This window comes from Erythrolamprus reginae, chromosome 5 (assembly GCF_031021105.1).
Source record: "Erythrolamprus reginae isolate rEryReg1 chromosome 5, rEryReg1.hap1, whole genome shotgun sequence".
NCBI classification, from domain to species: domain Eukaryota; kingdom Metazoa; phylum Chordata; class Lepidosauria; order Squamata; family Dipsadidae; genus Erythrolamprus; species Erythrolamprus reginae.
The window spans coordinates 84052262-84068885 of NC_091954.1; the positions used below are offsets into that span (position 1 = coordinate 84052262).

Below are 16624 nucleotides of genomic sequence, written 5' to 3' on the forward strand. Positions count from 1 at the left end.
TCTGATTACCCATCATGACTTAGCTCCTGGATATTTATAGAGCTATGACTCCTGTCAAGATCTTGTTTGTCCCATATATTCTTCTGGAAAGGATTAATGAGAGGGGCCACTGATATGAAGGCTCTGGAGTAGGAACCAGACAATATACCCTCTCTATAACTGCCTCCATGCTGAACATACTGAATTTCTCAGACTGCTCTTAGTCCCCCTTGTATTTCGGAGATTATTAAAGATTAAGCTGTTCCACTGAATGGTATACTGTATAGGATATCCTTTGGATGTATTATTAGCCAGAAGTGGGTTTGGTATTTTATATATTTTCTTACTCGTACACTGTTGCCTACCATAGAAAGTGGTGATGGTATATTAAACAGTGGAATCCGTACAACCATTCACAAATACCTTTTCAATTCTGTGTTCCTGAGATTTCTTAAAATAAATCATGGGTATGCCAAGCTCAGACGCAGCAATCCATTGAAGTGTAGCACGCAATTCTGCATCAGGATATTCCGGTTCCAGATCCACATTGATCACCAAGAGGTCTTTCTGCTCATTAGTAGTTTCAACAGTCAACCCAGACGTGCACACTAAAATGTGAAAGTGGTTTTAAAAAAATTTAATGAGACAAATACTTAAGAAGAAAATTCCTCTATCTTGTTTTATAATGTATGACTTACCTTCTATCTTTTCTGGTAGTTTCTCACAGAAAACTCCTCCTTCTGTCAAATCACTTAAGAAACAAACAAAAAACAATCTTTATAAGGAACTTTGGCTCTTACTACATTTTTATTATTTATTTATTTATTTATTTATTTATTCATTCATTCATTCATTCATTTGTCCAATACACAAATACATAGGAAGAAAAATAGACATGTGGTAATAAAAAGTGAACTTAGAGGATAGGATGTATGAAAGAAGGAAAATATATATGATAAGTGAGAGAAAGGAAAGACAATTGGACAGGGGACAAAAGGCACACCAGTGCACTTATGTACGCCCTTATTTATTCTTTAATGAACCTGTGATTACTTAAGATAGATCAAGAAAAGTAATGGTTTTATTATGAACCATGCTAACAGAAACCTATTGGTAGAGCAATGATAGGACTAAGAGAGGCTTTTTGTGTTTTGCACCAGCCTTCACAATTCCTTACCTAGGGAGGCACATCTAGACTCTCTTCAGTTACTTTTTTCTACCAGAAACCTTCTGATTCAGATTAATCTTAAATAGGGATAATCTAGAGCAAACTCAAGGTAACTTTAAATCCACAAGTCAGTACAGTTGGGGGTGGGGGAGCAGATAGTGAAGGCAGAAGCTTGCATGCTTGCCTAGTTTTTGAATCCCAGTCATTAAATCCATTCCATACCTTTATATAAGAAATGAGTATTATGAATTTGAATATTGATTGTTAAGGCACACTGGATTTTAAAGATTAATTTCTGCAATTCTACTCAAAAATGTTCATTGCATTAAACTTTATTATATTCAATATTGTGTTTGTTAAAAAATAAACATAAATGTCCCAATTTTACATTCAAAAAGATGTATAGTGGACTTCCGGTTTTTGGCGTCAAGCTGTCACCAGGCAGCTCTCCGTTCTCCGGGGGTTGTCCTGGCCTTTCGTGCGTTTTTTTTGGTGCTTAACGGCGATCACCGACCTGGAGAGACAGTGATTTAGTAGAGGAACTCCTTGTGTACCTGAGGGAGGTCGGCGGACCCACTGGGAAGCAGGGAAACCCTTTTTGCCAGCGCATGAAGAACCGATCTGCAGATCGGCCTGAAGCTGTGACACTCCGACTCCATTAAGGAAGCTGTGAGAGGGCGGCGGTGAAAGCTTTTGGAGTGGATTCAGCGAAGAGACTTCTTTTGATCGATTGTTGTTTGTGGATAATAACGGATGAAAGACCCCCTGTTGTGTCCTTGTATTGTTAAGGAAGAGTGCCAAAACCCTTGAGAAAAGCGGCAACTGCATTCTATTTAAATTGGCTGATGGCGGCAGAGAACAAACAAGGATAGGCAGACCGAGCAGATGTATTGAAAACTATATACCAACTGAACAGCTCTGAAGACATCCTTGCAGATAAGGAAACTGGACTTAATTTAACGGAAGAACATGGCAGAGACGGCCCAACAACAAGATCTCAAGCGGAGGCGAGAAAGGAGAAAAGAAGAGAACCCTGCAAACTAACCTACATCTCAAAAAAACTTTACAGAACAATGAAATAAGACTTCTTTCTATTAATATTAACGGCCTCAACTCTCCTAGTAAAAGAAAAAAAACATTCCACAAAATTGAACAACAAAAAGTAGATATAATCTGTCTCCAGGAAACGCATGTAAGAAAACAAGACCAACTAATCCTAAACCATCCCAAGCTTGGAGAAATCTTCTCATCCCTTGCCCAAGTCAAGAAAAGAGGAGTAGTACTATACATTAAATCTAAACTCAATCCCCAACTAATTTACACCGATGACAACGGACAGATATTAATAGTACAAATCACATCAGGAACAAATAAAATACATATAATTGCAATCTATGCTCCCACAATAAATCAATCCACTTTTTATGCAAAACTACATCAAAAAATTACGGAATTAAACTTGACAAATATAATAATAATAGGCGACTTCAATGCAATATTAGATAGAAAAAAAGGCCATAAAAGCACTAAGCAAATGAAAAAAAGAAAACAACTACCAACAACCTTTGAACAACTTACAACTGAACTAGCTCTAAAAGACATATGGCGTCACTTTAACCCAAATAATAGGCAATATACCTTTTCCTCTTCCCCCCACAAGTCATGGTACCGCATTGATATGGCCTGGGTGGATTTAGAATTTATTAATGAAGTAACAGACATACAAATACTTCCAAACTCCTGGGCAGATCATATCCCCATATTGTTGAAATGGAGAGAGTCAACTAATAACTATTCAAGACGATGGACTATGAACCAAACAATATTTAAAGAAGAAAACTTTCAAAAAATGCTAAAACAACAATTGGGTGAGTTTCTCCAAATTAACAATGATGGTAACACTTCCATACAAAACCTATGGGACACAATGAAAGCTTATGTGCGAGGAACCTATATTGCTTACCAAAAGAAAAATAAAAAGCAGAAACAAAATAGCCTATCTACACTAAAAATAAAACTTCAGAACATCGAAAAAACCCTACAAATGAAACCAGACAACGCCGAAATTTTAGGAGAATTGAATATTACAAAACATTACATAAACCTGCAAACTCAAGAAGAACTCTCACATAAATTAAGGATCGCCAAACAAAAGCACTTTGAATTTGCAAACAAACCTGGGCGATGGTTAGCCTCAAAACTCACTCACCAAAAAGAAGATAAAATTATAGAGGCATTATATGATCATACAGATGCTTTAAAAACAACACTCAGCGATAAAAAGCAAATAATAGTAGCAGCAAGGAGCCAAAGATGGGGTTTCCTCTTTGCGTGGGCAACAGGGAAACCCCATCTTCGGCTCCTCGCTGCTACTGCGCTGCCGAGCAGATCAGCTGGTGGGCGGCCGAAGGAACCTTCCCTGGGTCTTCAACTCCCAGAGCGGCGGACAAGCGGCGGACAAGCGGCGTGAGGACAAGAAAAGCGGCGGCCGGACAAGCGGAAAAGCGGCGGACAAGCGGCGGGCGGAAAAGCGGCGGCCGGACAAGCGGACAAGCGGCCGGACAAGCGTAAAAGCGGCGGACAAGCGGCGGGTGGAAAAGCGGTGGTCGGACAAGCGGCGGACAAGCGGAAAAGTGGCGGACAAGCGGGCGGGCAGGTGGCTCCTCAGCTGCTGGGTCTTCCCAGGTGCGGAAGTAAAAACACCATCTGCGCATGCGCGGCCATGGAAAAAGGGGCGCGCATGCGCAGATGGTGTTTTTACTTCCGCACCACTACATTCCGAAAAATCGATTATCGCGAGGGGTCTTGGAACGGAACCCTCGCGATAATCGGGGGATCACTGTACTACAATAAAAACATAGATAAACCAGTAGCATTCCTATTCGTAGATCTACAGAAAGCTTTCGATAGTTTATACTGGCAATTCTTTACAACACAAATAGCGTCAATGCAACTTGGTAATAAATTTACAGAACTCATTAAAACTATATACTCAATACAAACAGCCAAAATACTGATAAACAATGATATGACAGAAACAATAAGTATAAAAAAAGGAGTGAGGCAGGGCTGTCCCTTAGCCCCCCTGATTTTTATCTTTGCACTAGAAGTTCTACTAAATAAAATAAGACACAACAAGGAAATCCAAGGATTAAAAATTAAAAATGAACACTATAAACTTCAAGCTTTTGCTGATGATATGGTGTTCATTGTACAAGACCCCTTAAAATCTGCACCTATCCTAATTAATGAAATAAATAAATTTGGAGAGATTGCTGGACTAAAAATCAATAGAGAAAAAACAAAAATGATAACAAAAAATATGACAAAACAGCAGATATTGAAATTAGAAGAATCCACTAAAATAAAAACCGCCAAAAAAGTTAAATACTTAGGATTATGAATTACCGCAAATTGCAGCACTATCAAGAAAGACAATTACGATAAACTAATCAATGAAATGGACAAAGATTTTTGCAGATGGTCGAAACTCCCACTCTCTATAATGGGGAAAATTGCTGTAATTAAAAGCAATATACTTCCTAGATTTCTATACCTTTTCCAAACTGCACCCATTAAACTAAACAGGACCTTTTTCAAAAACTTACACAAAAAAAATCACAAATTTATATGGACAAAAAAAAAGGCCAGGATAAAACTTAAAGACCTACAAGACCATAGGTCAAGGGGTGGATTTGGGTTACCAAACATGGAACTATACTACCATGCCTCAATTGTAAACCTACTGAAAGAATGGATAATACTTAAAAATTCTAGAATATTAACACTTGAAGGCTATGACCTTCAATCCGGGTGGCACAAGTTTCTGATGACAAACATAGATAAAATACCAACATATTTCAGATCACACTACATCCGAAAAACCTTAATTAACACCTGGCACTTCATTAAAAAAAACCATTATCTCTGCATCCCAAAATGGATTTCCCCAACAGAAGCCATTATATACCCGAATGCATTAACCCCTGATAAAATTATAACATACGACCAACTACTAAATGAAAATGAGCTAATCCCTAAGCAAAAACTCATGGAAAAAGGTATTAAAGTAGATTGGTTACACTACCTACAAATAAAATCAAAATATAATGAAGATAAGAACAAATCAGACTTCCAAAAAAACAACCCCCTCGATAAAATAATTTTTGGTCCACAAAAAAAGCAAATATCAAATATATACAATATCCTCCTTCAACACGATACTGTTGAAGAAATAGTTAAAGGAACTATGATAGCGTGGTCACAAAACTTTGGGTAATTTATTTAAACGAATGGGAAAAAATTTGGACTGCTAACTATAAACTAACGATGGCAACCTCATATAAGGAAAACCATTACAAAATGTTCTACAGATGGCACTTGCCACCTGCTAGACTTGCAAAAATGTATCCAAATCTATCACCATTATGTTGGAAATACAGGGAAAAACCAGGTACATATTACCAGATCTGGTGGATATGTGAAACCACCCAAAAATATTGGGAAAAATTTAAAACTATGCTAGAACAAATTACTTCTCAGATCATCCATGCGAAACCCGAACTATTTTTACTAGGAATCATAAGACAAAATTTTAGTAAAGAAAACAGATATATTATAATCCATATTATTACAGCCGCACAGATTTTATATGCACAATTTTGGAAGCAAGAAAAAAACCCAACTGCTCTATCACTCTTGATTAAAATAATGGAATGCGCAGAAATGTCCAAACTAACAATGGAACTGCAAAACAAGGATGAGACAGATTTCTACAAAGCTTGGGATAAATGGTACCTTTGGTTAAAAAAAAGGAATTATCTAAAAATTATTCATCAAGAAAAATATCCAACAAAAACAACGTGAAAAATTAGCAATCTACATCACAAATCATAACATCAAATTGAAACAACAAACTGTAAACATCGATCGACACGGACTTCAATTTTACAAAGAAAATAAACCCCTAAATCAATTATACATATTGGCACTAAAAACTACATTCAAAACATATCGATAAAACCTTAGGGTAAAACACACCAACTACGAGCTCAAACTACAGGCCGCAAATCATGAAAGGCCCAGCTCTAACGCTGGTTTTTGCTTCTTTATCCCCCCCTCCTTCTTTTCCCTATCCCCCTTCCTTCTATATCTACTTCCCTCCCTTCACAACCCCCTAACCTTCTCCCACTCCCCAATTACTACATAAGTAGATTGTAAATGTTAAAATGTACAGTATGCATATCCCTTTTGTCTTTCTGTATTTTGTTTTTATTGTATATATTTAATAAATTTATTTTCAAAAAAAGAAAAGAAAAAAAAAGAAAGATGTATAGTGGTCTTCCTTCATTTGCATATTTGTCTTCCTTCATTTGCATGTTTGGGTTTTGATTCCATTGAATGAAATTAGACTTGAATGTGTATATCCTTTAGAATTGCACACTAAATATATATAGGATATGGTTATTGGAATGTAAAGAGCTTCCAAAATTGAGATACAGTGTTCCCTCGATTTCCGCGGGGGATGCGTTCTGAGACTGCCCGCGAAAGTCGAATTTCCGCGAAGTAGAGATGCGGAAGTAAATACACCATTTTTGGCTATGGGCAGTATCACAAGCCTTTCCTTAACACTTTAAACCCCTAAATTACCATTTCCCATTCCCATAACAACCATTTATTCACCATTATTACTGGTACTCACCATTGAATAAGGCACTTAGTGATCCTGATATTTATAAACATAATTATTTATTAACAATAATTATTTTTTTTGTTATTTATTTGCAAAAATTATTAGTTTGGCGATGACGTATGACGTCATTGGATGGGAAAAACCGTGGTATAGGAAAAAACCTGCGAAGTATTTTTTAATTAATATTTTTTGAAAAACCGTGGTATAGGCTATTCGCAAAGTTCGAACCCGCGAAAATCGAGGGAACACTGTACTGGATGAGGTTTGGGTAAAACAACAATATATTTTATTTTTGTGAAGTTAATGACTTATTGGAAGATCAGAAAAAAGTTAACTAGGCAAAATAATTTAATAATCATTGTGGCAGGCATCCATTCAGAGGTGGGTTCTTACCGGCTCTAACTGGTTCTTTAGAACTGTTAGTAAACCGGTGAAGATGTCACAGAGCCAGTTATGTGGGTGTTGGTCCATGGGCACCATCTTGGATTTTTGCATCTATGCATGTGCAGAAACTATTTTTTGATTGCTGCGGGCGCATGTGACTCTGGCACGACCCTGAGCAAACTGACAGCAAAAGGATCGACAACCCATCCCTGCATCTATTGATAAATTGTTTCATTTTCCAGGTATAGAATATATAAGCATGTTTCCCACACCTGTTCAGAGCTTTAATGCTTTTAGACAAATGCAATAGAAATAAACCCAAACAAGAAAATATGTTTAAAATGAGTGCACCATGTTAATTATCTTTTCATTTGGAAATTTACAGCTTCTTTTCATCTTAATTGAATCTGTTCTGAACAAGCCTAATTTGTTGCTAAGAGATATCCTCAATGAGATGAATGTAATGCTTTACATTATTATTCATAGAGGTTGAAATGTAGAGCAGGGCTAGTAGCTGCCATCAGAATGGACAAACTTGACAAAACAAGTATAAAGAATTATTGCTTCCCAATATTTGGAGATCATACTTTACAATTAACGAAGTGGCAGTTGCTTTTATTTCCAACCATATCATAAGGTGAAGGTGCTAGTCGTTTCTGACTCTAGGGGGCACTGCTCATCTCTGTTTCAAAGTCTGAAGATGTCTGCGTGGTTATGTGTCCGGCATGACTAAATGGCAAAGGCGCATGGAACACTGTTACCTTCCTATCAAAGGTGTTCTGTATTTTTCCACTTGCATTTTTTATGTGCTTTTGAATTGCTAGGTTGGCAGAAACTGGGACAAGTAGTGGGGGCTCATCCCATTATGTGACACTAGGGATTTGAACTGCTGAACTGCTAACCTTTCGATCAACAATCTCAGTGTCTTAGTTACTGAGCCACTGCATCCCTTCAACCGTATCATACTCTACTTTATGTTCAATATGCAGTCAAGTACATCTCCAGTACAAGTTTCACAAGCATCTTTGCCAAATCAGATATCCAGCACCCAATTCCAATGCATCTGATTTTTTTAAATGAGGAACTTGCCATTCTCTTGGCTAAATTTCATTTTGCTATTTTCAACTATTTTTGTTTCTAGTTTGTTAAAGTTACTTTGAATTTCTCCCAAGCTTAAGCTGAGCTATTCACTCAGTTCTGTGTCATCTACAAATCATATAATCTTATTTCCACTTTTCATCCACAAAATAACCCACAGACGTGGTTATGAATTTCAGTGATAATATACTGCTCAAAAAAACAAAGGGAGATCTTAAACAACACAAAACAACACAATATAACAATATAACTCAAGGAAATCAAACTTGTGTGAAATCAAACTGTCCACTTAGGAAGCAACACTGACTGACAATCAATTTCACATGCTGTTATGCACATTCAACTTTGTACAGAACAAAGCATTCAGTGAATATATTTCATTCATTCAGTTCTAGGATGTGTTATTTGAGTGTTATTTATTTATTTTGAGCAGTGTAAAACTGAATAGGAGGCTTAGTAGACTTTCAGTCTACAGTTTGGAAAACAATGGGTAATCAGTAACCTGACTCATTTAACACAGGTGATTGTTGGTTCAGATACCACAGCAAGCAGTTCAGGGTAGGTTCTTCTTTTCTTCATTGCCAGTTCGCTCCTTGAGGTGTTGCATGGGCACATGTGTGATGCGCAGTGCTAAAAACCCAGCTTCTGTGCATGGACAGAAGCAAAAAACAGGATGAGAGAGCTGGTTCGGGGGTGTGGCACGCTTGGGTGGTTGCCAGTTCTAGCAACCCAGGCCACCAAGTTACTACTGGTTCTATAGAGTCGGTCTGAACCGGTAGAACCCACCTCCAAAGCAGTCAGAGTCAGGTAAAGGGATGTGATTAGTAGAATGTGCATGACTCTTCAAGAAGCAGTCTTTTGCAGGGTTAATTAACAACTAGCAAAACCTGGAACTCTGGCTGTATCAGAGCATATTTCAAAACTGCTTGTTTTGATTGATTCATTTCTATGTTGTTATAGTAATAGAGTTTGGTTTTCCTCTGCTTTTGCTTTTTCTTTCCCTTCTTTTTTAAGACTATAATTTTCTTCCTTTTTTCCTTTAGTTGATAACTTTCTTTTTGTTTTTTGTAAGGGTTTTGGAGAATACATAAGAAGGAGGAGTAGGCAGGATGGCATACCTGAATTAGTAAAATGATAATGATATTAATCTAATAAGGTTTAAAGAAAGTTAAGGTTGAATTCAATTAGACGAAAATTAGATATCTACATGACAAAATTAGAGGTCAAGGTTGGGGGTGTGTGTGTGTCGATGAATACCGGAAGTAATTAAATGGGAACTAATAATTTGGGAGGGGGCAAATATAATTGGCTTACTGACTTTATACTGTTTGTATTGTATTATGAAAGGATTTTGGAATGATAAAAGAACTATATAAGACTAACTTTGAAAAGTAAATGTGTTAAGTGATATGAATAACTGCACAAAACTTGATAAGAAACACTTAAGATTGGGATAGCCAAGAGAGAAATAAGATTTTTCTCTCCTCTTAAATGGTGTTGTTTTTGTCTATGTTTGTTTTGTTTTTTGTTTTGTTTTTGTCCTTTTATGTTGACTTGCTTGCTTGTTACTGCTACTACCCTGTTTCCCCGATAGTAAGACACCCCCGATTGTAAGACGTATCGGGGGTTTCAGGGGGGTCGGCTAATATAAGCCGTACCCCGAAAGTAAGACATATGTCTTACTTTCGGGGAAACACGGGGCTATTGCCGCCTCCCTCTCATCTAGCTGTGCGCCGCTAATCTGCGCGCCGCTAATCTTCGTGCCGTTAATCTGCAAGTAACCCAAATTGATGCCGTCGATTTCCTGATAACCAGCTTGGAAATCTCCATTGTAATCCATGGAAGTGGCAGCAGAAGCCGCAGCTGGAGCCATCCCGCAGGTCAGAAACATGTTTAAAATAAAAGGGAGGTAGGGAGGTCGCCAGTGGGGAGTTTTCCAATATAAGACATACCCCGAAAGTAAGACATAGTGGGGCTTTTGGGGATAAAAAGAAAGTAAGACACTGTCTTACTTTCGGGGAAACACGGTATTTGTATGATTTATATATTGCAAGTTATTTTTGTAAATTCAAATAATTTTTTAAAAAGAAATGTATTGAAAAAGTTTGTATGGAGAAAAAAAAAATCCCTCCCCCAAAACCCTGCTTGTTTCGTTAGAAAGAACTTTCCATTATTAGACCTGCATTCTTCTGGTTCCTTTTCTCTGATTCCCTTGTCTTGCAAATGGTCTACAATTCATAACTCCTGGATTGTATATCATAAATACCTCTGCCTCTAATACTACAATGGGCATACTAATTTTGAAATTAAACTTCAGCTACAGTAAGTGTTACAGATGTGATATTCTTTCTCTGCATATCTTTTGCTATTTAATTTACAACCCTTTGTATTGATTGCTAACTGATTTGTTTGAGCTAATCAAATGAGTGGAAATGTATTAATGCTTCCTGCTTGTTTGCTACTGCCTAGTGCAGGACTGGGGGCTGTAAGAACATCACTCTTCAAAATAAACAAAAATGTGTTGCTAGGTAAAGGCATTTAAATGAATTACTATAGACAGCGCCAACAGAAGCAAAAGTAGCTATGTATCCTTAAATACTATGATAAGGCTTGGGAGGGAAAATATACATGGGTTATTGACATGAATTTGTCTATGCAAACTTATTTAATATAAGGGCAGAAAGTTATTTTGTACTTTGCATTGTAATATTTGTGTGAAAGCTGAACATTTTTATTAAACAATGATTACCAAACTTGTAATACACAACCATAGGGTTATATTACTACTTGCAAGAAACAGCAACTAGAAAGCATCAAGATAAACTATAAAACTTTGGGGAAAATTGCCACATTTTCACACATTGTAAATTTTTTGGTTAAAATGAAATGGTGTTTCTGTAGGATGAGTCCCATCTCCAAACAGCTACTTATTTAAATGCATAAGTAGATGGTATGTTTTCCTGATACATTTCCAGAATCATAATGCTAAGACTGCTAGAGATACTGCTGTTGCCATTGCTGACAATGCAAAAATGTTAATATTAATGCTAGCCTGCCCCAATATGTACTTGAACAGAATGTTAACCCAAAGTGACAGGCAGAACTGTTACTTTTTTTTTTTTGTCAGAATGAGGGCATGTCGTTCTTCTTTGCTCAGCAAAACATTACTAACAGAGCAAAAAATAAGGGAAGAAAGCGAAGTAAATTGTTAGAATAGGTATACAGTGGTACCTCATGATACGAACTTAATTGGTTCCAAGAGGAGGTTCGTAAGGTGAAAAGTTTGTAAGACAAAATAATGTTTCCCATAGGAATCAATGTAAAAGCAAATAATGCGTGCAAATCCTTCAGGAAAATCTCAAACTTTAGAAGGGAGGCGAACAGAGGGCGGGGAGGAGCAGCTAAAGGGGGCGGGTGGAAGAAGCAAGGCTAGGCTAAAGGGTGAGTGAGAAGGAAGAAAGGCAAGGGGGGGCACCCCTCCCTTTTCTTTCTTCAAAAGACACTCTTTCAGTGCCTCTGCAAGCACACTGTTCTCTGCAAAGTCTTTCCCCCTCCAAGCCACCCCTCCCTTTTCTTTCTTTAAAAGACACTCTTTCAGTGCCTGCAAACACGCTGTTCTCCTACTTTTGTTAATGCAGTCTTTCCCCCTCCAAGCCGCCCCTCCCTTTTCTTTCTTCAAAAGACACTCTTTCAGTGCCTGCAAGCATGCTGTTCTCCTACTATTGTTAATGCAGTCTTTCCCCCTCCAAGCCACCCCTCCCTTTTCTTTCTTCAAAAAAGGGGGGGGAAAAGAAACCCCTTCATCCCATCAGCAGCGGCTTGGGTTCGTAAGGTGAAAATAGTTCGGAAGAAGAGGCAAAAAAATCTTAAACACCGGGTTCGTATCTTGAAAAGTTCATTAGAAGAGGCGTTCGTAAGATGAGGTACCACTGTATATCTAATGATATGAAGTACTACTAAAGAAAGAACTAAATCTGAAGTATGTGTTTTGAAATGAAAATGTGTTTTCCGTTCAGGATAGCAAATTATCCTTTTTATAAGGCGATTTAGCCTGCATATGAACCAACTGATATTAGCAGCAAATGTGAGAGATGTATCATTTAAAAGGTATTGCTGACAGCTGATATGAACACTTGATAATATTGGATCAATGACGATTGGTTTATGTATGTTCCAATTATCAGTTGATATTGCAATGATGAACTATTTAGCAAGTTTACATTTCATATAGACTTTAAGTCTGATTACATTATAACCCCTTTGAATATCTTTCCAGAAACTCAGAAACTTCTTATAAAATAAAAAGCATCACCATTTGGCTGTGTGACATCTTATATCAAGCTGCAACGCCAAATACTTGATTGTTTGGCAGCACTGAGCCACATAATGTGAAAACTGAAAACAATAATAGTCCCTTAATACAAATTATCAGTCTTGTTGGACAAATGATCTCAGAGTGCAATGGCAAATTATTTTTATGAAGAGAAAAGTCTTAAAACAGTTGTGAATTTATCTACTTTGCTTGGTATTGTGTCAAACCAGGTTTAGATGTAAAACATTTAGAAAATGTGAATGGGCCCTAGAATGAAATATCTGTAAAAGAAATAGATTGTTCAAGTTATTGTTTTCTCTTATAGACTGGCCATTCAGGCCTAAAAAAGCTATGTAGATCTATACATATCCTGAAACTTTGTTCTTGATACTCACAGTCATGTAATAAGACTGAAGTGCTTGACAGAAAAAAGGTGCCTTAAATAGTCATTTGTTCTCCAGATTTTTCTACTCAGATTTCCATCCTAATGAGAACTTGGTACAGGAGAACAATGGGCAAGTCAGCCAAATAATACGTGTGTCAGAAATATGGAACGCTCTCTACATGGGGCTACCTCTGAAAAGTGTTTGGAAACTTCAGATCGTGCAGAATGCAGTTGCGAGAGCAATCATGGGCTTCCCTAAGTATGGCCATGTTACACCAACACTCTGCAGTCTGCATTGGTTGACGATCAGTTTCAGATTACAATTCAAAGTGTTGGTTATGACCTATAAAGCCCTTCATGGCAGCGGACCAGAATATCTCCGGGACCGCCTTCTGCCGCATGAATCCCAGCAACCAGTTAGGTCCCACAGAGTTGGCCTTCTCCGGGTCCTGTCGACTAAACAATGTCGTTTGGCGGGACCCAGGGGAAGAGCCTTCTCTGTGGCGGCCCCAACCCTCTGGAACCAGCTGCCCCCGGAGAACAGGACTGCCCCCACCCAATTTTTTAATGTAAAATTGCTATTTTAGACTTAATATTAGATTTGTCATTGTATACTGTTTTATCACTGCTGTGAGCCGCCCCGAGTCTGCAGAGAAGGGCGGCATACAAATCAAATCAAATAGATAGATAGATAGATAGATAGATAGATAGATAGATAGATAGATAGATAGATAAAGACTGAATTGCTTGACAGAAAAAAGGTGCCTTAAATAGTCATTTGTTCTCCAGACTTTTCTACTCAGATTTCCACCCTAATGATGAATGAGAACTTGGTACAGGAGAACAATGGGCAAGTCACCCAAATAATATGTGTATCAGCAATATGGAAAGCGAAAAAAATATTGATTAACTGATTAGCTTGTCTCTTAGTGTCTTTCTTATGGGAATGGAAAACAATTGTTTTGGGTGGGATTGCAATTTATTTTATTTATTTATTTATTTATGCATTATTTCCAAGGCAATAATGAGGTCTCCTGGAACTCAGTACAAAAGTTAAACCTCTTTTTGCAGACTTCATTTCAGGAAAACCACAAGCCAAACCTTTATGCAGTTTATAGTTTGAAGAGCGCAAGGTTACCTCATAGATCTCTCACTGAGTTGCAAATAGCTGCTTGTATCATCAGGATTGTTTGCCAGCTGGCACCAGCTGCTACATGTACTTTCTTCACTGCTGCTAAGAGGAACTGGAAACTCTTCCACTGCTGTATTGTCCACAGAGGCTTCAGATTCAGGGCAACTACACACTGTCAAACTGATTGATAAATGGAAAGATGTTCCTGATGAAACAAGACTACTCTGTAATTCTTACAACTGAAATAATTCTAACTGTCAACAACACCCTTGTAGTAGTCATGGAATCATCAGACTCTAATGCAATTTATAGTGTCTTATTAAAAGATGCAACTGTTACCATATATTTTACCAGAAAAATTAAAATGGTATTCCCTCTCATAAGGATTGCAGTCTGCAGTTGGTACCACTATACCTCCTATAATTCCATTCCCTTCTGCTCCCTGACAATCCCTTTTCCATATGTTGCGGAGAAAAATGAAAGTACAGTTTGCTTCAAGGACAGGGAAAATGGGAGAAAGATCACCAAATTAGGAAAAGAATATAATTAAAAGTTTTAAGCAATGTGATCTTTCTTGCTAGTTCAATACCTGTTGACGGTTGTAATAAAATAATTTCTTTATCCACTATCTGATATGAGATGAGTGGTGATAAGATAATGGGACTATTTAGTGGCAATGCCACAATTTCTGAAAATTCTCTTTATGGCTGGTTTCCTGGGTGTTTATTTGGATTAATTTTAAGTATCATGCAAGTCCTCATTTGTTCTTGCTCTTCATACTTCATACTGGGGTTAGTTTTGGTAGATTATTTTTATCCTGTTTTCTCTTTTCAAACTATTATTATTTTTTATTTGTTTGTTTGTTTGTTTGTTTTGTCAAGTACGTATTGATAGTATTACAAAGATATAACAATGTCTATATACACGATACTAGTAAGAGAGAAACAATAGGACAGGGGACGGAAGGCAGGCTGGTGCACTTATGCACACCCCTTTCTGACTTCTTAGGAATCGGGAGAGGTCAACAATGGATAGAGTAAGGGTAAAGTTTTGGGGGTTAGGTGATAAAACTACAGAGTCAAGTAGTGAGTTCCATGCATCAACTACTTGGTTACTGAAGTCATATTTCCTGCATTCATGACTGCTGGTTTGGTGGATAGAAACATAGAAACATAGAAGACTGACGGCAGAAAAAGACCTCATGGTCCATCTAGTCTGCCCTTATACTATTTCCTGTATTTTATCTTACAATGGATAAATGTTTATCCCAGGCATGTTTAAATTCAGTTACTGTGGATTTACCAACCACGTCTGCTGGAAGTTTGTTCCAAGGATCTACTACTCTTTCAGTAAAATAATATTTTCTCATGTTGCCTTTGATCTTTCCCCCAACTAACTTCAGATTGTGTCCCCTTGTTCTTGTGTTCACTTTCCTATTAAAAACACTTCCCTGTTTTTAGGATGATGAACTAAGCTGCCTAGAATTCCTCAACATAGGAATCTGCATAGGAAAATCATCTGCCTGCAATATTCTCAGTTGCTTTCGTGGTAATTATATAATTGTTAGTTGCTTTTCCCTTTTTAAAATTATTTTGTTATGGCTAAAAAGGAATGTATGAACATGATGTCTGTCTCTGTGTATCTGTGTAGGTCAGTGTTGTGAATGCATGAAAAAGCAAATTATGAGTAGTTATTTCAAATCTATTAAAATATTGAATATTGTAAATATACAGTGGAACCCCGACATAAGAGCTGCTCTACTTAAGAGCAACTCGAGATAAGAGCTGGGAGGGGAGAGATATTTTTGTTCTACTTACAAGCCCAAATTCGAGATACAAGCGCCAAGGAGCTGTCTCCTGAAGCCAAACGCTAACTTCCGCATTCGGCTTCAGGAGACAGCTGCGAAGCGGCGCGCGTGTTTTAAAAGGTTGCAGCCGGCCTGGGGGGCTCGGGGGGGTGCTTGCAGCTTTCTTTCTTGCTCTTTTTCTTTCTCTCTTTTACCTTCCCTTCCTCTATTTCTTCTTTTCTTTCTCCTTCCCACCTTCTTCCCTCCCTCCCTCCCTTCACTCATTCCTCTCTTACTCTCCCCTTTCATAAGTTTCCTTGCTTCCTTCCTCTGTTCCTGTCCCTTCCCCCTTTCTTTCTTTCTTTCTTTCTTTCTTTCTTGCTCTTTTTCTTTCTCTCTTTTACCTTCCCTTCCTCTATTTCTTCTTTTCTTTCTCCTTCCCACCTTCTTCCCTCCCTCCCTCCCTTCACTCATTCCTCTCTTACTCTCCCCTTTCATAAGTTTCCTTCCTTCCTTCCTCTGTTCCTGTCCCTTCCCTCTTTCCTTCCTTCCTTCCCACCCTCCGTCCATTCATTCACCCATTCCTCTCTTGATTGCTTAAAGCCGGTCCCTGGTGCAAAAAGGGTTGGGGACCTCTGTCCTACAGGATTGGGTGGCAGAGAAGTTGAACATATGTAAATTTAAAAGT

At 37.8% G+C, this 16624-nt stretch overlaps 1 protein-coding gene across 1 annotated transcript in view; it reads right to left on the bottom strand.

Moving 5' to 3' along the window:
• SPHKAP (SPHK1 interactor, AKAP domain containing) overlaps positions 1–16624 on the bottom strand; it is a 57408-nt gene that overhangs the window by 3664 nt on the left and 37120 nt on the right. Inside the window, exons 7-10 of the mRNA XM_070754238.1 lie at positions 14157–14330; positions 11253–11339; positions 678–730; positions 403–587 (exon numbers count right to left, since the gene is read on the bottom strand). Coding sequence (XP_070610339.1) covers positions 403–587; positions 678–730; positions 11253–11339; positions 14157–14330 — 499 coding nt within the window. The remainder of the gene's footprint in view (positions 1–402; positions 588–677; positions 731–11252; positions 11340–14156; positions 14331–16624) is intronic.